Genomic DNA, 24,345 nt, shown 5'->3' with positions numbered 1-24,345 from the left:
ACGCAGCGGTCTTAGTGAGGACACCACAGATATCGCAACTAAATGCTTTACCCTGAAACCTAAGACCGAAGATCAGAGGAAATGTCCTTTGGGACCCAAAGAGGTAACAAATATCTATATATATATATATATGTATGTTCATCCACATGATTATTCAATTTGACTAATTAGTAAAGAAAAAAAAAAAAAAAGAGCTATTATTATTCTTAATAAAAACACTGAATAATAGCTTATCAAAATAGTTGCAGATAATTTAATACTTGATTAATAACTGATTAATGTGCATAGTAAAGAATCATAGTTAGCCCTCGCAAAGAACTTAAACTTCAGTGAAAACTGTTACAAATACAAACTGTTTGTGGATTCATAACAAATATCACACTTCACCGGAACAGTCCTTTAATTCATTCATTTATTTTATTGGCTTCAAATTGTCAACACATACTGAGTATCAAAACGGTGCAATCGCCTGATTCAACAGCAGCCGGATGTAATTTGGTTCAATTGTTAATTTCATAAAACAGAAAATGTGACTTCAGCTGCAGGAAGTGAAACAAATAACAACAACAATAATAATAACAATAAAAGCCTAGTGATTTTTTTTTTTTTTTTAAATCTTCAATACTTTTTCGGCATCTCATCAACGTGAATAAAGTCATTAGATGTGGATTAAGACGACAGAGGAGAGACAGCTTTGAGGCACTTGATAATGGAGGCACAGGTCACAGTGTGTTTAAGTGTCGCAGGTTAAAAAGCACAAAACGTGTCTGTTCAGGACGAGGGAGGTTAAAGAGGAAGATTCACTCAACTTTGGTCCAAAGAGGGAGAGAGTCATCGTTCACTGATCTCACTCCCACTTCAACATGTTGGACATGAATGGTAGAGTAAAGTTTTCGGGTTCATTCTGTTTGTGAGTCTGCTGGGGCTGGATGCACAAAGTCAGGAGTCTGACGCTGTGAAGTCATGTTGACTTTCAGAGCTGGATGATCGCTCTAAACCATTGGTTCTCAAAGTGTGGCCCTCGGGCCAATGGCAGGTGACTGGCACGTCCAGAAACATTTCTGGACGCCCCGCAATGAATAACAGTTGATAGTTTTAATCCAGGAGCTACTAAGCTTGTTAAATGTTTATTGGACATTACTGACTACAGATCAATAAGTGTGAACTGTACAACTGCAATCTGGTCATTAAAATTATTACAAATGGGATTTCTTTCTGTTTTTTTTTCTTTTGTCAGCCCTCAGTCCAATGTTGGGTTCCTAAATTGTCCCTCAGGTATCAACACTTTGAGAACCCCTGCACTAAACCATCTTTCTACACCAACTGTGAGGTCTCCACACAAATGAAACATGAGTGATGACACGGTTTCATTCAGCTCAGTTTCACTACATCTACATTAACTTTTTTTGTAACAGTGTTTTCTGGATATATTTCTCTTCTTTTGCTTTGCTTCTGCAGCTCTATGAAAACTATTAAGAGTTCAAAGGTCCAGTGTGTGACGATCAGTGATCGTAACAACTCACATTCTCAAGAGTCGGGGAACTACAGTGTCCTTCACAGACCAAAAAGGATGTCTTCAGGCTGCTAGCACATAAAAGTGTCATTCTGTTAAAAACACACTGAAGGTCACTTTACAAATAATCTCTGTGAAATGCTTCACACTGGACCTTTAAATGCCTGAACATGACTTGAAGCCTCCGCCTGCTACATTACTGAGAACTGCTGCTAAAACTCCACACAATCCTAAAAACCAATGTGCCACTAATGATTATCCCTCATAACCTGTGCCACGAGCTGCAAGCTAACATACAGAAGACAATAATTAATAACTGACAATGATTTTTTTAAAAGTAATTTCATTACTAATGATCGTGACTTAAAATGTGTTGTTCATGTTTTAGATGATTCCTTGCTTCAACACACCCGATCATCATGGACAAGCCTGACAAACACCCATTCATTTGTATCAGATGAACTGGAGCAAGGAGCTAAAGGACACACCTAAAACATGCAGAGCAGTGGGTCTCCAGAACCAGAACTGAGAAACCAGGACTTGGAGAATGCAAACAACAAACCAAGGCCACTCAGTAACATAAACATATAGTATGAGGTATTGATCCATGACTTTCTTCCCCCCCAATTCTTTTGGAAAGCGTTGAAAACTCCTGTTTCCTTCAGTTAATAATTGCTTTTAAAACAAATCCTAAATATGGCTCCACATCACCACTAAAATCTAATAAGTTCTTCCTTGTGCCACAGACACAAATCCATTATTTACTGTTCAAGTCACAGACAAAAACATTGATAAGGTGAATTAGTGAAGTCTTTGTGCAGCCAGTCCCACATAGAACCGCTTTCATTTTAGTTTTTTCTGGATATACAAATCTCTAAAACAATCTATTTCTGTTGAGATAAAGCATGTTTTATACTCCGCCCCTTATGTCACACGTAGAAAGGATTAATGGGCAGAAGCTGGTGACTCTATGACTGTGAGCTGCTGTCATGGTGTTTGCTTACTCCTGCTTTACGTCTCCCTTCAGCTTCCTCTTCACTCTGGAGTACGGACTCAGTGTGTCGTCCATGATGAAGTCGTACAGCACTTTCACCCACGATGTGTACTGAGGCAGGTCGTCGTAGTACTCCGCTGCTATTTTCTTCACCTGGAAACCAAGAAGAAACATGCTGCCTTTAGATCAGTGGTTCCCCCAAGACTGGATGAGCAGAATTTTCCCAACCTTTTAATTCTTATTTATGTGTATATATTTTAAATAACATGCATACAATTATTAAAGATGGAATTGTTGTTGCATTATGCAAAAATTTGAAAGACACTGAGCGGTTCACAAACACAAACTATCACTAGGAATAATCACTTGATTGTCAAAAATAAATATTAACCACTTCTTCCCTGACCCTCAACAATAAGTCTTAAATGTGACTTATTAGTCCCCACTGCGGGACTAATAAGGGAATCTTAATCTGATGCATTTGTGCAGACATTCACCCTTCTCTAATCAGAATGATCTAATGTGGCTCTGTAATGATCAATCAGACCGGGATTTGTCCCCAAAGCATGCTGGGAAGTGTAGTTCTTCATTAGAAGCGGTTTTGTTCCGGTGGAAATAACTTGTTTTGATAAACAGCAAAGGTAAGACAACATTTCTGATGTATTTCTTGAAAGTCAGTTGTTGTTTTGCTCTTATTTTGGGGCTGGATCCGTGAATCTTGGTCGTAGAGTGATAAAAACGGTACCGCTGGAATCTGTAGATTCTCCGCTGTCCAGTCGACACGTTTTTTTTGTTTACATAATCACGCTGACGCTCCTTTGCCGCTTTTCAAAGAGTGCGCTGTGACGTTTTTTTTCCGCTTCTGCTGTTTGATCCATCGGTGTTTTAACTGTGTTTGGTGAACATAAGAATGGTTTATATGAGCTTTTAGCTGAGTTTCTGACCTTTCTGTGGGTATGCAGCATGTCTGTGTTTGTTAAAGTTAGACATGGTTTTATGACGCTTATGTCGCTGCGTCTGACGCTGCCCCTGATCCCGGGGGCAACCGTGAAGAAGAGGTTAAAAAGATAGAAAACAAATGCTTTATCAATGCTTCATACAAATACAGTATCCCTTTAAGACTCAGTGTAGAGTAGACAGAGTTTGCTGGTGACATGTCCTCTTCATTGTGGTCAGACAAAAATAACTTCTCACTACACACAGTGACATGTACAACTAATTAACTGACTATGAACTAACTAAAGGAGGACGATATCGTGTGACCACCTTTTTAACAACAAGACAGTTGGATCAACACTGTGAAATATGATTCTTACACTTGCACAAGTCTGTTTGATTTAGGATTGAGTTAAACCGTCTGCTTTGTGACTCATCTCGACCCTACACCAGCCTTAGAAGTGTCTGTCTTTGTGTACAGATGATATCGTTACACTGCAACGTGAAGTGGTGCGCCTCAAGGCTCAGTCGGAATAATTACAGGATAAATGTGAGGATTTACGAGTTGCGGTGAAGGAGGAATAACATCAGGCTGGTGGGAGTACTGGAGCGCCATGACAGCTCCACAGCTGCCGTATCAACCATAAAAGAGCTACTCTCTGTGATCCCATTGGAGAAGTTGAGATATAATCAGAGTAATTTACAGGACAGATATATTAAAACCTGGGCCGCCTTTACGTAATTGGTTGAAAATGTATCCCTCACATCAGATCAAATGTTTGATGATGAATTGATTGGTTCAACTAGAAAGTAAATGTGAATCTGTTGTATTTTCTTTGCTCTTCTGAAAGTAAACTGAAGATCAACACATTTGAAGTTGAACACTTGATATTTAACACATATAAGGATATGCGATATGGCTTATACATAAAATCTGAATATTTTTAGGCTTTATCCTGATATCAATACAACAGCCTTTAAAAGGCATCAAAGATACAATATGATTAAATGACAATATCCAAAATCTAAGACCATATCGTGTCTCATGTCATGATATAGATACAATATAGATATATTTACTATACCATGGGCAGCCTGCGTCCTGGGATGCTGGGGAAATCGTGGTGCTCGTTGTGGTAGCCCACGTTGAAGGTGAGCAGGTTGAGGGAGCCGTAGTAGGAGTAGGTCTCATGGCCCTTGAGGAACATGTAGTGCTCGGCTATGAAGTGACCAGAGATGGGGTGCAAGCCCATCCCCAGCATGGAGCCGGCCAGCATGTAGACCACAGGCTTGGCGCCCCACAACCAGTAGAGCAGGAAGTTAAAGGAGAGCTGGAAAACCAGGTTGGTCACCTCCAGCTGGGTGATGGGTTTGGGGTTGATGCAGAGAGGCCGGATAGCGTAGAAGAGTGGCTGCAAAATAATCCAGACAAATTTCCGGAAGCGTGTGCAGAAGAACCAGCCCTCAAAGTCAGTGGGGATGTCCACATCCACACCATCTCCACCCAGGTAGCGATGGTGATCTAGGTGATAGCGTTTGAAGGAGGCGGAGTAGGGCAGGCCGATGGGCAGGTTGGCGAACATGGCAAAGTATCGGTTCCACATGGCCTTGCTGTTTCCAAAAGCTGTGTTATGGGATATCTCATGAATGGCGAGGGTCATTGAGTGGTTGATACAGCTGCTAAACGCATAGGTCCAAAACAAAACCCATTTCCAGTCCAAGTCTTTGACCAGGTAGAAAGCTAGAAACTGTATCACCACCATCATGCATACAACCCATTTCAGCCTCAGGTCGGGACCCATCAACGATTTGATTTCTGGATATTTAGCTGTAGAAGAAAACAACAGAAGAAAGTGAAATTCAGTGAAGATATTACCGATACAAACTAGGGATAGCAGAATACCACTTTTTCCTGACCGATAGCGATATTACCAACTCCAGTACCGATGCAGTGATTCAACACAATCCTTTTAACTATGAACACAAGAAATAATTCTCAAACTGTGTAACAAATATTCTTCTCTCGTGAAGAAGAAATAAATGGTCCACAACATGACATGTTTTTTTTCTTTCTTTCTGTGCAAGCGATATATAGGATTTTGGATTGTCCCTTGGTGTTGACCAATATAAGACAATATTGGCTCATTCCGAATGACAACTACAGTAAATGCAGATTAAATGCACATTATGTTGCTATTAGGGGTGTCACAGTATGAAAATTGAACCTCACGGTTATTGTGACCAAAATTATCGCGGTTTTCGGTATTATAGCGGTATTTTTTTTAAAAGTGTGTGAATATGTTCAGAAAGCATTGATAGTCCTAAAAGCTATGCATTTTTAATATGCTGGCGGTGGGCGCTGCAGCTGTACTTTCATGTGAACATTATCTCAAAGTTATCCCCCGTCAGGGATTCTGCAGCAGCGAGGCGGCCATTGAACTGAGGCACAGTCTCGTGAAGTGCGTTCACCGAGGCCTGTAGCGGTTTAACCGACTCATGGATTAATGCAGACGTGTCAGTCCGGAGCATTCTCCAGTTCAGAAACCTGCTGGCTCATTGAGAAAGTGTCCGGGAGTTCTTCAACAAGTTCAGGTGAGTTGTGAGCCCCAGAGCTAGCACTCGCCATTTTAGCAAGTTTGCTAGCCACAGTAGCCGCAACACCACTCCGCGTAACTGGGCAACTCGACGTGCTGCTCGTTTTAGATTTAGAGCCACTTAATGTTTCATTAATGTTTATATATTTGTTTCAATCACTGAATAGGCCCGTCATATTTAAGACAAGAGTCAGGACCTTAAATCACTTGCACAAAACGTTTGATCAGCATTCAGCATTTGTTTGTTTGTCATTTAAATCTGTGTGCGCAGAGAGAGAGAGAGAGAGAGAGAGAGAGAGAGAGAGAGAGCGAGAGAGTGCGAGAGAGTGAGAGGTCTGCGCTCTTGGTCATTAGTTAATTTACTTATTTGTGTTTAGGTAATATGTTGTGAAATATGTTTAAACTTCATTAAACTACGCATACAGGTAGTGATTCGTTTTTGTATTTTTAGTTGGATATTGGATGTGAACTGATTGCACTCTATGTTAAAAAAAATTTTTAACCGAGTCATGTTGTGGCTTATTTATTTCTTCTTTATAAGAATATGTGTTACACAGTTGGAGCAGTATGTCTTTGAAATAGCTTTAAATGGCTAGCACATATGTATAACACACAGGGTAAACGGTCTATGATGACTATCGATATAATATTAGTAGATAGTCAAGTTTGTGGTATCAGTATGGGATGCAAAAAGTGGTATTGTGCCATCCCTAGACTGTGCTGGAATGAGGGGGAATACTGCCGTGATAAAAGAAAGTGAAACAGAAGCCAAGTCACACCTAATCATCTGTTAATAAACTGGCTGACTGATAAATTTCTTCAGGGAACTGATTAGACAGAGACTTATGGCTCTCACCACTGATCCTAGATATGCAGTTAATCCTTTTATCAACTCTCTACTCTCTTAAACACTGATTGGAGGAGGCAGGACATTTCAGGTGAAGACGGCGTCCACCTCTGCCACAAAGTGACCATTCTAGACAGTGGGTCAAATTTAAACTAGCAGCGAAAAAAGTTATTACTTGCCAAGTATTTAAGCTAGCACCTTATGTCTACATTATAATATGATTACCTTCAGATCAATGCACAACTGGAACACGTTAAATATGTTGTTTGAAGTAATACATGGTTTCTGTGTAACTTAAGAAAAAATGTCCAGCTAAGGCCTGGACATCACAAAGGGCTATGTTATTTCCCTCCAACAAGACTTTTAGCATGACAGATAGAAGTGAAAAATGTCTCTTAAACAGACTTCTGAGGGCCACATATTCTCTTCTGTTCAGGTTTGCTGGCCATCATGTTTATTAACTGCAGACACAGGCACACACACACACACACACTCACACACACACACACACACACACACACACATTCACCCAGTCTATTTAGTGTTGGCACGGCATTCAGCACCACCTTCCTGTGGAAAACGAGCGAGACTATCACAATGGACCGAGAGGGAAAACATCATTTTCGTCTGTCCGTCTGTCCACTTGTGTTTGACGCCAGGATGGAAACGAGCGCCGTTTCCCAGCAGGCTAAAGTTAGACCCATAGGCTAACGTGTGGTTTGCTGCACTGATGCACGTAAACAGATGAACTGTGTATGTGTATCTGCAACACAAAATGCGTAGAGGTTGGCAGGTCTGTGTCAGCTCTGTTGCAACGGGGCAGTGCAATGACTTTATGTGACTGTAGTGGAGACTGGGAGGGGGATTAACAAATGGGCTGGATACAGTGCATGTGCGGTAAATGAGTCCTTTCTGAATGATTCGGGTCAGAGACGCAGGACAACAATAACATCACTGTCTGAGACTCTGAAGCATATTATAATAATTTCTGTTTTCCAATCTTAATTTGAACACTTTAATCACACACAAACACACCCACTATGGCTGTGTGTGTAAAAATAAAATCTCAGACTTATAAAAAATTTGATTTTCACTTTAAATCGTTTTTTTCTTCTTCTTTTTTTACTACTTAAGACAAAATAGTCACGGACCAGACTACTGTGTTAAATATTGAGATTTTAGACATTTCCCTGGTTATTGTTGGAGATTAACCCACGTTTTGGGGATTGTTAAATATTTTTAAAAGATTTACAGTTCGGCACTGTTCGGCACGGTTTGATCCTTGTGTCAGAGGTCTCCGGAGCAAAAGGTGCGCTGTAGTAAGATCAAATTAATCGATAAAAATCACACACAACGCACACACACACACACACATACTTGTACTTGCTGCATACTGAGGACCAGCATTTCCACTTTATAAATCAACACAATTACAAATATCTACTTCATGAACGACATCTACAAAAAACTGCTGGCCAAAATAAAATAAAAAAATGTGACTAAAAATTTTTGGTCCAAAATTTGACAAAACCATCATACTATACTATGTCGTTCAAAATTTGAAAAAAAAATTTGACCCAAAATTTTTGGTCCAAAATTTGAAAAAAACCATCATACTATACTATGTCGTTCAAAATTTGAAAAAAAAAATTGACCCAAAATTTTTGGTCCAAAATTTGACAAAACCATCATACTATACTATGTCGTTCAAAATTTGAAACAAAAAATTTGACCTAAAATTTTTGGTCCAAAATTTGAAAAAAACCATCATACTATACTATGTCGTTCAAAATTTGAAACAAAAAATTTGACCTAAAATTTTTGGTCCAATATGTTACAAAAACGTCATACTAAACTAGGTCGTTAAAAATTAAAAAAAAAAAATGGACCCAAAATTTTTGGTCCAAAATTTGACAAAACCATCATACTATGCTATGTCGTCCAAAATTTGAAAAAAAAATTTTACCCAAAATTTGACAAAACCATCATACTATACTGTCGTTCAAAATTTGAAAAAAAAAATTTGACCCAAAATTTTTGGTCCGAAATTTGACAAAACAATCATACTATACTATGTCGTTCAAAATTTGAAAAAAAAATTGACCCAAAATTTTTGGTCCAAAATTTGACAAAACCATCATACTATACTATGTCGTTTAAAATTTGAAACAAAAAATTTGACCTAAAATTTTTGGTCCAATATGTTACAAAAACGTCATACTAAACTAGGTCGTTAAAAATTAAAAAAAAAAAAATGGACCCAAAATTTTTGGTCCAAAATTTGACAAAACCATCATACTATACTGTCGTCCAAAATTTGAAAAAAATTTTTTACCCAAAATTTGACAAAACCATCATACTATACTGTCGTTCAAAATTTGAAAAAAAAAATTTGACCCAAAATTTTTGGTCCGAAATTTGACAAAACAATCATACTATACTATGTCGTTCAAAATTTGAAAAAAAAATTTACCCAAAATTTTTGGTCCAAAATTTGACAAAACCATCATACTATACTATGTCGTTTAAAATTTGAAACAAAAAATTAGACCCAAAATTTTACAAAAACGTCATACTATACTGTCGTTCAAAATTAAAAAAAAAAAATGGACCCAAAATTTTTGGTCCAAAATTTGACAAAACCATCATACTATACTATGTCGTCCAAAATTTGAAAAAAAAAATTGACCCAAAATATGACAACAAATGTTAAACTATACTGTCGTTCAAAATTTGAAAAAAAAATTTGACCCAAAATTTTTGGTCCAAAATGTTACAAAAACGTCATACTAAACTATGTCGTTCAAAATTAAAAAAAAAAAATTGACCCAAAATGTTTGGTCCAAAATATTACAAAAACGTTATACTAAACTATGTCGTTCAAAATTTAAAAAAAAAATTTGACCCAAAATGTTTGGTCCAAAATTTGACAAAACCATCATACTATACTGTTGTCAAAATTTGAAAAAAAAAAATTAACCCAAAATTTTTGGTCCAAAATTTGACAAAACCATCATACTATACTATGTCGTTCAAAATTTGAAACAAAAAATTTGACCCAAAATTTTTGGTCCAAAATTTTACAAAAACGTCATACTGTACTATGTCGTTCAAAATTTGAAACAAAAAATTTGACCAAAAATTTTTGGTCCAAAATTTTACAAAACCATCATACTATACTATGTCGTTCAAAATTTGAAAAAAAAAATTGACCGAAAATATGACAACAAACGTCATACTATACTATGTCGTTCAAAATTTGAAAAAAAAAAGTTGACCCAAAATTTTTGGTCCAAAATTTGACAAAACCATCATACTATACTATGTCGTTCAAGATTTGAAAAAAAAAAATTGACCCAAAATTTTTGGTCCAAAATTTTACAAAACCATCATACTATACTATGTCGTTCAAAATTTGAAAAAAAAAATTTGACCCAAAATTTTTGGTCCAAAATTTTACAAAAACGTCATACTGTACTATGTCGTTCAAAATTTGAAACAAAAAATTTGACCAAAAATTTTTGGTCCAAAATTTGACAAAACCATCATACTATACTATGTCGTTCAAGATTTGAAAAAAAAAAATTGACCCAAAATTTTTGGTCCAAAATTTTACAAAACCATCATACTATACTATGTCGTTCAAAATTTGAAACAAAAAATTTGACCCAAAATTTTTGGTCCAAAATTTTACAAAACCATCATACTATACTATGTCGTTCAAAATTTGAAACAAAAAATTTGACCCAAAATTTTTGGTCCAAAATTTGACAAAACCATCATACTATACTATGTCGTTCAAGATTTGAAAAAAAAAAATTGACCCAAAATTTTTGGTCCAAAATTTTACAAAACCATCATACTATACTATGTCGTTCAAAATTTGAAACAAAAAATTTGACCCAAAATTTTTGGTCCAAAATTTTACAAAACCATCATACTATACTATGTCGTTCAAAATTTGAAACAAAAAATTTGACCCAAAATTTTTGGTCCAAAATTTTACAAAACCATCATACTATACTATGTCGTCCAAAATTTGAAAAAAAAAATTGACTCAAAATATGACAACAAATGTAAAACTATACTGTCGTTCAAAATTTGAAAAAAAAATTTGACCCAAAATTTTTGGTCCAAAATGTTACAAAAACGTCATACTAAACTATGTCGTTCAAAATTTAAAAAAAAAAATTGACCCAAAATGTTTGGTCCAAAATGTTACAAAAACGTCATACTAAACTATGTCGTTCAAAATTAAAAAAAAAAATTTGACCCAAAATGTTTGGTCCAAAATTTGACAAAACCATCATACTATACTATGTCGTTCAAAATTTGAAAAAAAAAAATTAACCCAAAATTTTTGTTCCAAAATTTGACAAAACCATCATACTATACTATGTCGTTCAAAATTTGAAACAAAAAATTTGACCCAAAATTTTTGGTCCAAAATTTTACAAAAACGTCATACTGTACTGTCGTCCAAAATGTAAAAAAAAAATATTGACCCAAAATCTTTGGTCCAAAATTTAACAAAACCATCATACTATACTATGTCCTTCAAAATTTGAAAAAAAAAATTTGACCCAAAATTTTTGTTCCAAAATTTTACAAAACCATCATACTATACTATGTCGTTCAAAATAAATAAAAAAAAATGGACCCAAAATTTTTGGTCCAAAATTTGACAAAACCATCATACTATACTATGTCGTCCAAAATTTTAAAAAAAAAATTGACCCAAAATATGACAACAAACGTAAAACTAAACTGTCGTTCAAAATTTGAAAAAAAAAATTGAACCAAAATTTTTGGTCCAAAATGTTACAAAAAAGTCATACTAAACTATGTCGTTCAAAATTTAAAAAAAAAAATTGACCCAAAATGTTTGGTCCAAAATGTTACAAAAACGTCATACTAAACTGTCGTCCAAAATGTAAAAAAAAAAATTGACCCAAAATTTTTGGTCCAAAATTTAACAAAACCATCATACTATACTATGTCTTTCAAAATTTGAAAAAAAAAATTTGACCCAAAATTTTTGTTCCAAAATTTTACAAAAACGTCATACTATACTATGTCGTTCAAAATTAAAAAAAAAAAATGGACCCAAAATTTTTGGTCCAAAATTTGACAAAACCATCATACTATACTATGTCGTCCAAAATTTGAAAAAAAAATTGACCCAAAATATGACAACAAACGTCATACTATACTATGTCGTTCAAAATTTGAAAAAAAAAATTGACCCAAAATTTTTGATCCAAAATTTGACAAAACCATCATACTATACTATGTCGTTCAAAATTTGAAAAAAAAAATTTGACCCAAAATTTTTGGTCCAAAATTTTACAAAAACGTCATACTATACTGTCGTCCAAAATGTAAAAAAAAAAAATTGACCCAAAATTTTTGGTCCAAAATTTAACAAAACCATCATACTATACTATGTCGTTCAAAATTTGAAAAAAAAAATTTGACCCAAAATTTTACAAAAACGTCATACTATACTATGTCGTTCAAAATTAAAAAAAAAAAATGGCCCCAAAATTTTTGGTCCAAAATTTGACAAAACCATCATACTATACTATGTCGTCCAAAATTTGAAAAAAAAATTGACCCAAAATATGACAACAAACGTCATACTATACTATGTCGTTCAAAATTTGAAAAAAAAAATTGACCCACAATTTTTGATCCAAAATTTGACAAAACCATCATACTATACTATGTCGTTCAAAATTTGAAAAAAAAAATTTGACCCAAAATTTTTGGTCCAAAATTTTACAAAAACGTCATACTATACTGTCGTCCAAAATGTAAAAAAAAAAAATTGACCCAAAATTTTTGGTCCAAAATTTAACAAAACCATCATACTATACTATGTCGTTCAAAATTTGAAAAAAAAAATTTGACCCAAAATTTTACAAAAACGTCATACTATACTATGTCGTTCAAAATTTAAAAAAAAAAATGGACCCAAAATTTTTGGTCCAAAATTTGACAAAACCATCATACTATACTAGGTCGTCCAAAATTTGAAAAAAAAAATTGACCCAAAATATGACAACAAACGTCATACTATACTATGTCGTCCGTTTTTTTTTTACAAATTGAGTATAGCATGTTATAGCAACCTAAGGAAGTGATTTTAATGAAAACAAAGTGAGGACCGGCCAAAATGTCCTCACTTCGTAAAAAAGACCTCACTTTGTTGGTTAAAAAACCGTCATTGGTCCTCAGTATGCCGCAAGTACAAGAACACACACACACACACACACAACACACACACACACACACACACCCCATATGCCTCAAGGCTGAGAGCTGTGTGTTTGAGCTGTTGAGTTTGAGCATTCGTTTTGAAATCAGACACTGTTCTGATGTTTAGAGTAAACAGTTATCTTCCCACATACTGTATCCTTCTCCACATCACTCTTCTTGTCTGCACCATGTCATTCACTAAATAAAGACCTGCCCCTTAGTTAAACTGAACTGGGATGAAGGAAGCTAGATTGTTGTGCGTTCCCACATAGATAAGGTCACCTCACATACATGCAAACATAGGAAAATAGAATAAAATAATAATAGATAATAAAATTGAACAGTGCTGTGTGTGTGGTCAGATTTTAAATGTACAGAGAATGACTGGCCACCGAGGACAGCAATCTATGATGAGACGGGTCATTTAGTTCATTCCCATGCACAATTAAGGGCGTTATTTGGTGACTACGTTATTTGATTGGACAACTGTCTCTTTCTTCTGTCTCTACCTCCCTCTTGTCCTTTCTGTCCTCCACCTCTCCTCTGTCCTCTGTTTCCTCTAACCCCAACCAGTGGAGGCAGATGCTGCACATGTTTGAGTCTGGTTCTGTCCAAGGGTTAGGGTTATTTCAACTTCGTTTTCAAATACATGTATATTTCAAACTACTCATCAAACCTCAACTTCATTTTGCAGACAGTTACATATTTTTCAATCAATTTGTACAAATTCAAATGCTTCAAACCAGCAATTCAGCATAGCTTCAGTTTGCGCATTTGACAGCAATCCCAGGCAATCCCAATCCCAATCCCCTTTCTAGTTATATCTGTAATCGTTAGTTACAACCCCAGATGTATACATTAGGGGTGTGAAATTATCGCGTTAATTGGGATTGATTAATTAAAGTCATAGTTAATGAGTTAATCTCTTCTTCACAGTTGCCCCCTGTACCGGCAGCGTCACACACAGCAACAAAAAAATCATAAAACCATATCTAACTTTAACAAACACAGACATGCTGCATACCCACAGAAAGGTCAAAAACTCAGCTAAAAGCTCATATAAACCTTTCTTATGTTCACAGAATACAGTTAAAACACAGATGGATCAAACCAGCAGGAGCGAAAAAAATGTTAAAGCACACACATTGAAAAGCGGCACCGGAGCGTTAGCGTGATTATTTAAACAAAAAAAAATGTGTCGACTGGACAGCGGAGAATCTGCAGATTCCAGTGGTACCATTTTTATCACTCTACGACCAAGATTCACGGATCCAGCACCAAAATAAGAGCAAAACAACAACTGACTTTCAAGAAATACAAGCAGAAATGTGGTGTGTTCTTTCCACCGGAAAACAAAACCACTTCTAATGAAGAACTACTCTTCCCAGCATGCTTTGGGTACAAATCCTGGTCTGATTGATCATTACAGAGCGACATTAGATCGTTCTGATTAGAGAAGGGTGAATGTCCGCTCAAATGTGTCATACGTGCTAACTTACAGCACTGTGATTGATGGGTCGGATTTATTTATTGTTTATTATCTGAAGCAGAGAAAAATCAAGTTGAGTGTTGTATTGCTCAGAAATTCTAACTGATTACTGTTTTTTCATGTTTACTTACAGCACATTACATGGACTCGATTTTTATTTGTATTTTCATATTATTTAGAGTTTGATAATAACACAGCAGAATGTAAATGGCTTTGTCAAAACAATACATTACTTTATAAAGCCACTTTTTTGTTATCAGTCTTTTGATCTGCCACAATAATGTCATAATGAATTTAAATGAAAACACCTTAAGTTGAGTGCTTTTCTCAGCAATTTTAGGTGGGATTAAAAATCTGATTAAATAGATTAATTAATTACAGATCACAATTAATTAATCGCACAATTTTTTTTAATCGCTTGACAGCACTAGTATATATACTAAGGCTGTAATTTGCGCAGTATTTCTTGTGTATCAAATTACCATTCTAGATTAATTATAATAATAACAATTAACCCAACAGATTTATGAAAACGTTGTTTTTTATGGATCTGCACTAATATTTGATGATATTGCATATTGTGATAAGATTTTTGCCCATATCACCCAGCCCTACTGGCAGCTAGTTAATAGCAACTCAAGCATCATTCCATCCATTCACTTCAAACTATTTAATGTCAGAGCATAAACTTTTTCACTTTTTTTCCAATATTGTGCAGCCCCGTCATATACTGTTTATTAGGGATTGTTTTTTTGGTTTCGGTTTTTTCGGCCAAGTGCTTCCTGATTTTTCGGTTTCAGCCAACAATTTTCCTTTTGGTACATCCCTACTATACCGGTTATCTACACTTATCCTTTGAGGGTCAGAGTGACTGATTAGAGAAGAAGCACTGTACTGTAAACGTGTGGTCAGTTTACCTTTAACAATGCATGTGTGCACTGTAGTTGGCTGTGCAAACAGCCAAGTGTTGATAAGCCAATTTATATGTTTAACAAGTCACTAAACACGGCCACGTTACTGACCTTCACTCAGTCAGGAGGTTACCGTCAAACTAAAACAGGGAAGCACAAGGTTCAATTTGTGATTAAGATCTCCTGATGTAATTTGAAATACACAATCTCTGTATTCAGTAAATGTGTACATGAACTTTAAATTTTGTAGATATTTCACAGATTTATTTGCATGACCACACCAAGGCAACTGTACACCTTCGTCACTGCCCCTTCACCATCTAAAGGCCACATTATACTTGGACTCCGACTGCGTAATGCGTTATCCGACTGTGTCACCACGGAGACGCCTCGAGCCTTCATACTTCGCCGTCGTGGTGACGGATATGCACTGCAATTTACCGCCCGATCAGTAGGGGTTGCTACGCAAGGTTTGCTGTGCTTTTGGCTACAGTGAGCAATGGCGTAGTTAAATAGGAAAATTAATTTTAACGTAGTAATCGATTAATCGTTGCAGCCCTACTTTGAAATACTTTAAAAAATGCAAAAACAGAAAAAATGTTTTAAAAACTTGAGGATACATTAATTAAAACATGATTCCAGCAGTTCAATTGAGGTTTGATATGTCCACCCTGAGGGCTATTTTTAGCTTCTCAGCTCATTCATCTGCTTTCCAAAAGATATAGAGCAAAGCAGGTCAAGGTCTGACCACATTAGCATGTTCCCTCTGGTGAACAACTATAGTTTGAAATAGTATTCAGCTCGAAGACAAGTCGCAGCAACACCACAGCCTGTATCTCACACACACACACGACAGAGAGACCGACAGGCCCCAGGCAAACAAGCAAAGACAAGGCCCAAATATGTCCAACCCTGTGGGAACAATCACAGCAAGCTTGCTTGCAGCTGCAAGTATTAACATGAACAGTATGCTGCCACTCTCACCAGATACTTGTGCTGATACGATACATATGAAGTACATGAGCTGTGCTAACACCATAAAAAAAAAACTAAGTGCTGGAGACTGAGGCTAACCCAGGGGTCAGCAACCTTTACATATATATAAATAAAATGAAGATAACACAGTTTATACTTGTATATATAGTTATACTATATTCAGAGGGATTTGAACCTATCCAAAAGCATATTTCTAGTATCTTTGACAGAAGTTTTTTAATGCAAAAGGAGGTCATACAAGATACTGAATGAATGAATGAATGAATAGTTTTATTTCGGTTACAATATAAAATATTAAAATGATATGCAATTAATGGGCAAATATTACCACAGACTTACAGTCAACATTTGCTCACAACAAAATTATAAAGAAACTAATTCCATCCATCCATTATCTACCGCTTCATCCTCCACCAGAGGGTCGCGGGGGTGCTGTGCCTATCTCAGCAGACATTGGGTGATAGGCGGGGTTCACCCTGGACAGTTCGCCAGTCCATCGCAGGGCCACATATCGAGACAAACCACCATTCGCTCACATTTTTCACATTCACTTTTTGGACTGTGGGAGGAAGCTGGAGAACCCGGAGAAAACCCACGCACACACGGGGAGAACATGCAAACTCCTTGCAGAAAGGCCCTTGTTCCGAAGTTGTTCCAAACAGGGCTTGAACCCAGGAACCCAGGTCTTCTTGCTGCAAAGGCAAGAGTGCTAACCACTACACCAACCGTGATACTAAGATACTAATTCAATTTTCATTTCCAAATTTTTTTTTGTCATCCACTGAGTCGAACTATAGTTGTTCATTTGTGAAATTATAGTACGACAAAAAGAAAACTGTTGACATTTTATTGCTGTTTTTACCTGTTATAACCAGTACCACGGGAAGTAGGGGTGCTGGGGGTGCTGCAGCACCCTCTTCTGATGACCCCAAAATGTAAATAAATTGTCACGGAGAGAGAACATTTCCACTCTGCGCCGCATGAAGACATGGTTACGCACATCTTCAGAGGCTCAGAGACAGTGTGGTGTTGGTATTGCATGGTGGAGCCTTACACAGGAAAGGGCAGGGACATCACTTTTTTACTTCACTTGAGTTGGCAAATACATCACAAGCCAAGAAAACAAGCCTGGTTGCGTAAAGACGCAACTGCCGCTATTCACCACACGGGTGCTGAAAAGTACATCACTCACTGTCAACCAGGGCAAAACAACAAAAATGTCTGCATTTTGATCACCGTCCACACAGCTGTGACCATCACGAGTGGGGAAAAGGCTAAACCAGACACGGTTTACAATTCAATCTGCTTTCTCTTCAGCAGCCACGCGCTGATGTCCAGTAACAGTGGTTTGTAAGAGCCGTGGGTTGCCGACCCCCGGGCTAACTACACCTGAAAAGGAAACCTGGACACAAAGGAGGACTGTTGCATTTACCTAATTTCAAGGGTCATAGAGCTGCCTCTTGAAGTCATTGATGTGAATCATCTGTCACAGAGACCCCATCACATGGTCAGTGGCTCAGTTTAGTCATTAAACGAGGCTTGGAATGTTGATTAAACACAACAATACACAATATGAGCTGACTAAAGTGTCTGGTCCAAAGGTCTCTAAAGGCAGATTTGACAATTTTGAAGATTACTGTTAATTATTCATCAGATTAATCGTTTTCTTGGTCAATGAATCAATTATTTGTGCAACAACATTTGGCTGGTGGGTCTGACTAGTCTTATCTAGTCTGAAATATTCCATTACATGAACTCAGGGGAAATAATGTCTCGACTCAATTCTCCAGACATTTCCGAATTATTAATGTCAGAAAACTAGGGCTGTAACGATATGCGTATCGAAATCTAAATCGCGATCCTCAGAGCCACGAACCTGTGTCGTGGCGTGAGAAAACAGAATTGCAACACGCCTTTTCTAACTCCAAGTCATTTTTCCAGTCAGCCTCATGATATGAGCTGTTAGTGCTACCAAACTTATTTTTATTAGGGGTGTCAAATTATCACGTTAATTGTGATTAATTAATTATAGTCATCATTAACGCGTTGTGTTTTTTAATCGCGTTAATCTCTTCTTTACTGATGTCCCCTGTGCCGGGGCAGCGTCAGACGCAGTGACAAAGGCGTCATAAAACCATGTCTAACTTTAACAAACACAGACATGCTGCATACCCACAGAAAGGTCAGAAACTCAGCTAAAAGCTCATATAAACCATTCTTATGTTCACCAAACACAGTTAAAACACAGATGGATCAAACCCGCAGGAGCGAGAAAACCCGTTCCAGCGCACACATTGAGAAGCGGCACCGGAGCGTCAGCATGATTATGTAAACAGCGGAGAATTCACATTTTTATCACTCTACGAACAAGATTCACCTTTGCTGTTTATCAAAACAAGTTATTTCCACTGGAACAAGACTGCTTCTCATGAAGAACTACACTTCCCAGCATGCTTTGGGGACAAATCCCAGTCTGATTGATCATTTACTTTGTATTTTTTAAAAGTAGTATTTTGTTACAGAAAAGAGAGAAATCTTTGATTATTTATTTATTAATGTTCAAATCTGTTCAGTGTTCCAAAATATTGTTATTAAATGTTACATTAAGTTGCTAGAAGTAAATGTTGTTTAAATAAAATGTTTTTTTAAATAAAAAAAAAATTGTGGAATGTATCGAATCGTGTATTTGTAGTGTTAAAGGTGCCATATGTAAGAATGTGGCCAAAAACGGTTACTACATTCAAATTCAAAATAGCAAGGTCTTTTAAGTTTCGTTTTCTGACGTAACTGGCAACCCGTGGTTGCTCGGCAGCTGAGTCATTTCGTGCAAGTCTAAGTCAAGTCTCAAGTCATGGATCGCAAGTCCAAGTCAAGTCAAGGCTAGACGCCGCTCGCAAAAGAGAGCTACAGTGTGGCAACTCCAGGGTCATGATATTTCCCGACCTCTCGCCCATGCTACATCAAAAGAGAATGTCCTTCAGCCCCCCTGAAATGGGATGCTGTACCCGGCCATACTCAGAGTGACATGACACTCCAAATCCTTGATTTGATTTTCGATTTTAAGGTCACAGTTCGTTTCACGATCTTTTGTTTCTCTCTTTTAGCACAGATGGGTCGACCATTTTTTTTAAATATTTAATCGCGATTAATCGCATTAATGTCATAGTTAACTTAATCGCACATCTATTCTAAATGTCCCTTAGATGAATTATTACTGTGTGTTGCGTGTGACCTCAGAGAGGTGCGTCGGTGAAGCAGGAAGTCATGTGTTCCGTGTGTTTACATTAACGAACCGCAGGTGAATATCTCTGTCACCCTGCATATTTTGAGTTATTCCTGTGTATCAGCCTGCAGTGCTGTTAATAAATGATCCAGGCTGCATTGGATACGGAGAGCCCATTTGCACATGGATAAATGCACGTCGCCATCGACTCAAAACGTAACGAGAGCCAACTAACTGACAGCATGAGTGTCGCACAAATCAGGGCTTCAAGCTTGAGACTGGAGGGTAGCCGGTTCAAACCCCAACCTGTCCGCAGCTGAAGTGCCCTTGAGCAAGGCTCAACCTGAGGGGGTCAGCCAGGCACGTGAGCGCCACTGTATGCCTCCTCCAGCACTCCTACTCTTAACCAATCAGTGGCCAGCAGTCTGTTGCAATCCCAATAGTGCTAGAACTGTATATACACTTTAACCTGCAGCCACCAAAACTGTTGAAACGCCTCTGTGCTGACAAATTTCTGCCATTTTCTAAAATGTCACGGACAAAACCATGACTAATATGTAGAAGTCGGACAAACGGCATCAGTGTGAGTCGAGTCGATCGCTGGCAGGATGTGGAACCGTTACAGCAACTTTCCTGTACGTTATGTCATGTCAGGGAGTGGCTAAAACCACTACCGCTAACGTTACTTTGTCAAACTGCACTAATAACTGCGTGTAACCAGCTAATGAATAGTCGAGCTGCTGGTGTTAGTTATGAAAAACGGCGTAAACTAATCACCGACATTAACCCTAAACACGGGTCAATTGTGGAAGGACGTGGCAAATAATCCATGGAACCGTTAGCTTGTGTCCACTAGCTAACAGGTCAGCTGAGTAGACTCCATTACACGTTTAGCTAATGCTAGTGTTGACATATTAGCCACCGGAGTAACGTTAGCTTCGTTCTGATCCAAATGTACGAAACTATAGGTTTGTCCAAAAACGAGCTAAAGGAGAAGCTAACTCACCCAGGATCTCTTTCCTCCTGTCGGCGTGCGGCTGCTCCGTGTATGCCCACTCGAAGTCCTCACGAGCGACCGTGTTCCCCATCTTTTACTGTTACTGTTACTGTGGATGTTTATTTTTGTTAGAGACGAGCGTGTTTTTTGAAAAAGGTGGAGAAAGAGAACGTGAGCGTGGATCTTCTCCTCCTCGTCCTCCTCGTCCTCCTCAGCTCAGTCTCCTGCTGCCCGGGCTCGTCTGCTGCTCAGCTCTGCCCACAGAGGAAGCTCCTCCTCCCGCTGTGTCTCCACAAAACACCCTTTTATTTTTATTTATTTAACCTTTATTTAACCAGATAAAAGACCCATTGAGATCAAGATCTCTTTCTCAAGGGTGACCTGGCCAAGAAAGGCAGCAGCACACATCAAACAGTTAAATAAGAAGCAGGAAATGCAACATTTACAAAACAAAACATTGAAATACAAAATTGCAACTAGAATAGAATAGAATAGAATAGAATAGAATAGAATGCCTTTATTGTCATTATACGAGTTGTACAAAAAGTAAAAAGTGAAAGTGCATACAGCTAAAAACAAAGAACAACAACAACAACAACCAGAGTATGGGTCAAAAAGGACATTAAAAAAATAGTGACCCTAGTTAACGTGAGGTGTGTTTTCAGTTGCAGCGTACTACATTAAAAGGATAAACAGCCATCAAATTATTATTGCACAGTATGAAATAGCAGGGTTTAAATATAAATAGCGCATTTCTATGAGACGTGACCCATAGCAGGGTATAAAAAATAAATAAGACTATTTCCACAGTATGAAATGTAATTTTTTTACAGTATATGAAATATAGAAATATAAATATCACAGTGTGAGATGTGATTTTAGCAGCATATAGAATATAAATATCACAGAATGAAATGTAATTTTGCAGTATATAAAAATAGAAATAGAAATATTTACACAGTATGAAAGTGATTTTAGCAGGGTACCAGTAAAAATATAGATATTGCAATATAAATATTTGCACTGTATGGAATGTAATTTAAGCAGGATAAAAATCTGTATATACAATATAAGTATTACACAGTATATAAGTATTGCATAGTGTGGGGTAAATTATTAAATAAATAAGCATTTCACTAGATCAACATAAAGTGCAGGAGTTGTGATCACAGTAACGATTTAAGAACATAGACACTGTTCAAAGGATTTCTGTTGTCTGTCTTTTAAGATGGAGAATGCAGAATGATTTTGCATGTCACTATAAAGTTATATAAGCCTTGCTTGTTCAATATTCAATGCAAAACTTGTTTGGGTCCCTATTAAAAGGTTAATTTGTTCAACCTTGGCCCGCGGCTTTGTTCAGTTTTAAATTTTGGCCCACTCTGTATTTGAGTTTGACACCCCTGGTCTACACAGAGGTCAAGACCTTGGTGTCCTTATACTGACACAGCCTCACATTTTTTTTAATTACCACACATGTTTTTGTTTGTTTGTTAAAAAAAATGGAATTGTCTTGTTTTAAAGCATGAAACAGCATGTGTCAGCCATTATGACTCCACCACCAGAGTGAGACTCACACACAGCAGCACAAGAATAGGCATCAGCAACAACACCAGAGCTGAATGTTCAACAAAGGAGTGTATTGTCTCTGCAAACAAGGCTCAGGAGGATCTCATCAAGGCCCCACTGGCACAACTGGGAGTTTGTGAGCATGTGGAAAAACAAAGACGCTTACTGTCAAAGGAATGCACGGCTATTTCCCAGTTGCAATTCTACGAGATTGTTCACTGTCAATATCACAATGTCAGTGTGATATATATGACACGTTAACAGTGCTGAGAAGAGATTTTAGCCACTTAATCTCACCGAAATAAAATCAATGTACAATACGTCCTGCATTTTTGTGCTTTATTTCACTGTCACTGGCATTCTGGAAATAAAATAAATGTTGTTTTGCACCAAATCCCATAGAGAAAATCAGTAATTTTAACATCATAACACATAGTTTCTGTTTCTTTCCAAACAAGCCGCAGCAGTAGACAGCAGACATCACAATCTTATCTTAAAATGATTTTATCATATCATTTGTTTGCTTGTTGGCTGCCATGTTTTATGCTGGTTCTAGGTCCAGCATGCACAGATGAAGTTACCCTGAATATGTGTCAGTATCTTAAACACCAACACAGGGCCGGCCCACGCCTTTATGAGGCCCTAAGATTCATTTAATTTTGGGGACCCCCTCCCACCATCTTGGTGCATGAATTGAGATTTTTGACCAAACCAGTGACTCTTTTTCTTTACATTAGAGGATAGCAATATCACAAACATAGCCTTTTATATTCAATATGTGTGTTTTTTAACTGGAATTAAACAACAAAAGCTCTGGAATGTGATATCACCACATCCTAGGAATCGATTCACAGCGATCAGACAAACCTAATTCAAACACTGCTGTACTTTAATACTTGTGTAAATAGCCGGAGAAGGAACTCCAAACCATGGGGATTAAAAACGAGTGGATCACGTAGTAATTTAATATATGGGGACTGTTTCTCTCAAGTCTTGTGTTCAGGAGTCATAGTGAACATAACGCAAATCATAAAACGCAAACAAAAAAGCAGACAACACAACGGAAATGTCATGTCAAAACGGAAACGCAACTCGTAAAACGTTGTTTCCCGCGATCATTGCACAGTCCCTGTTTTTAACGTTAAAGGTGAAGTAAGTAGTTTATAGTGCCATCTAGAGGAGAGGCTGAAATTAACAACAAAGAACTGCTCCTCTGCTCACCCCCTCCCTTCCCTGAGCGCTACGGTATCCTCAGCCGGTCAAATGTCGTCCTCGTCGTCTTTCTCCGTGTCAGCAGATGAGGTTCGTGAGGCGAGGGAGAGGGCGGAGCTACCGCGGGAGAGAGTGGAGGCGGGACTTCCGCTACAAGTAAAGAGACGCTTGATTTGTTCTCTCGCGTTTGTCCTTACAGGCTCCTGTAGAAACATGGCGTCTCTCTGCTAACAGTGGCTATGCAACCGCGGCCCGCGACCATGTTATTTTACATGACTTTTTGAAACACTACGAAAATGAAACAAAAACTATTATACAGCGACTAGACAATGCAGGAGCACATAATATGTATAAAAAAGTGGATTTTGGGTTATATAAACACATAAATACTACACAGTGTCCCTTTAAAAACACAAAACATTGTTTTTTGAGTTGCGTTTCAGTGTTTTCTGCTTTCGTGTTTGTGTTTTGTGATTTGTGTTTGTGTTTTGCACCTCAGGGCCACCGTATGCGGTGAGGGTGCAGGTGCTGCTGAGAGAGAAAGAAGGTAACAGAGCAGAACTGCAGTATCATTTTAAACGGACACATAAATGGTGAAAATGTTACTTCTCTGAGTGGTTTGATAGATACCAGAGGATTATGTTTATATTCACCTTCTTTGGTTCCCACTAAAGCCTTTATTTAAACATGTGTGTCAGTTTTTAGAGAGGAGAGGGCACGGTAAATGGTCTGTATTTTTACAGATTATTATATTATACATTACACACACATTAAAGTAGTTTACTTGTTTATTTAAACGTTTA

At 37.3% G+C, this 24,345-nt stretch overlaps 1 protein-coding gene across 1 annotated transcript; it reads right to left on the bottom strand.

Moving 5' to 3' along the window:
- Positions 1-394: 394 nt before the first annotated feature.
- Positions 395-20,992, bottom strand: degs1 (delta(4)-desaturase, sphingolipid 1). Its single transcript, XM_083898171.1, has 3 exons — positions 20,771-20,992; positions 4,529-5,271; positions 395-2,660 (listed from the first exon to the last, which is right to left on the bottom strand). Exons 1-3 carry the CDS (start codon positions 20,850-20,852, stop codon positions 2,514-2,516), a joined length of 972 nt encoding a protein of 323 aa, XP_083754297.1. The 5' UTR covers positions 20,853-20,992; the 3' UTR covers positions 395-2,513.
- Positions 20,993-24,345: the final 3,353 nt, after the last annotated feature.

Source organism: Microchirus variegatus (genome assembly GCF_963457635.1).
Source record: "Microchirus variegatus genome assembly, chromosome: 11".
In the NCBI taxonomy this organism is placed as follows: domain Eukaryota; kingdom Metazoa; phylum Chordata; class Actinopteri; order Pleuronectiformes; family Soleidae; genus Microchirus; species Microchirus variegatus.
The sequence above is the reverse complement of the archived record's forward strand: the minus strand, read 5'-3'. Positions and strand labels throughout refer to the sequence as shown.

Bases quoted from the DNA above. Each gene is read 5' to 3' on its own strand.
- degs1 (XM_083898171.1), bottom strand. From the start codon at position 20,852: ATGGGGAACACGGTCGCTCGTGAGGACTTCGAGTGGGCATACACGGAG. The intron at 5,272-20,770 runs GTGAGTTAGCTT...TTTCTTCTACAG, and splicing joins CAGGAGGAAAGAGATCCTGG to CTAAATATCCAGAAATCAAA. The intron at 2,661-4,528 runs GTATAGTAAATA...CTTGGTTTCCAG, and splicing joins CAGGACGCAGGCTGCCCATG to GTGAAGAAAATAGCAGCGGA.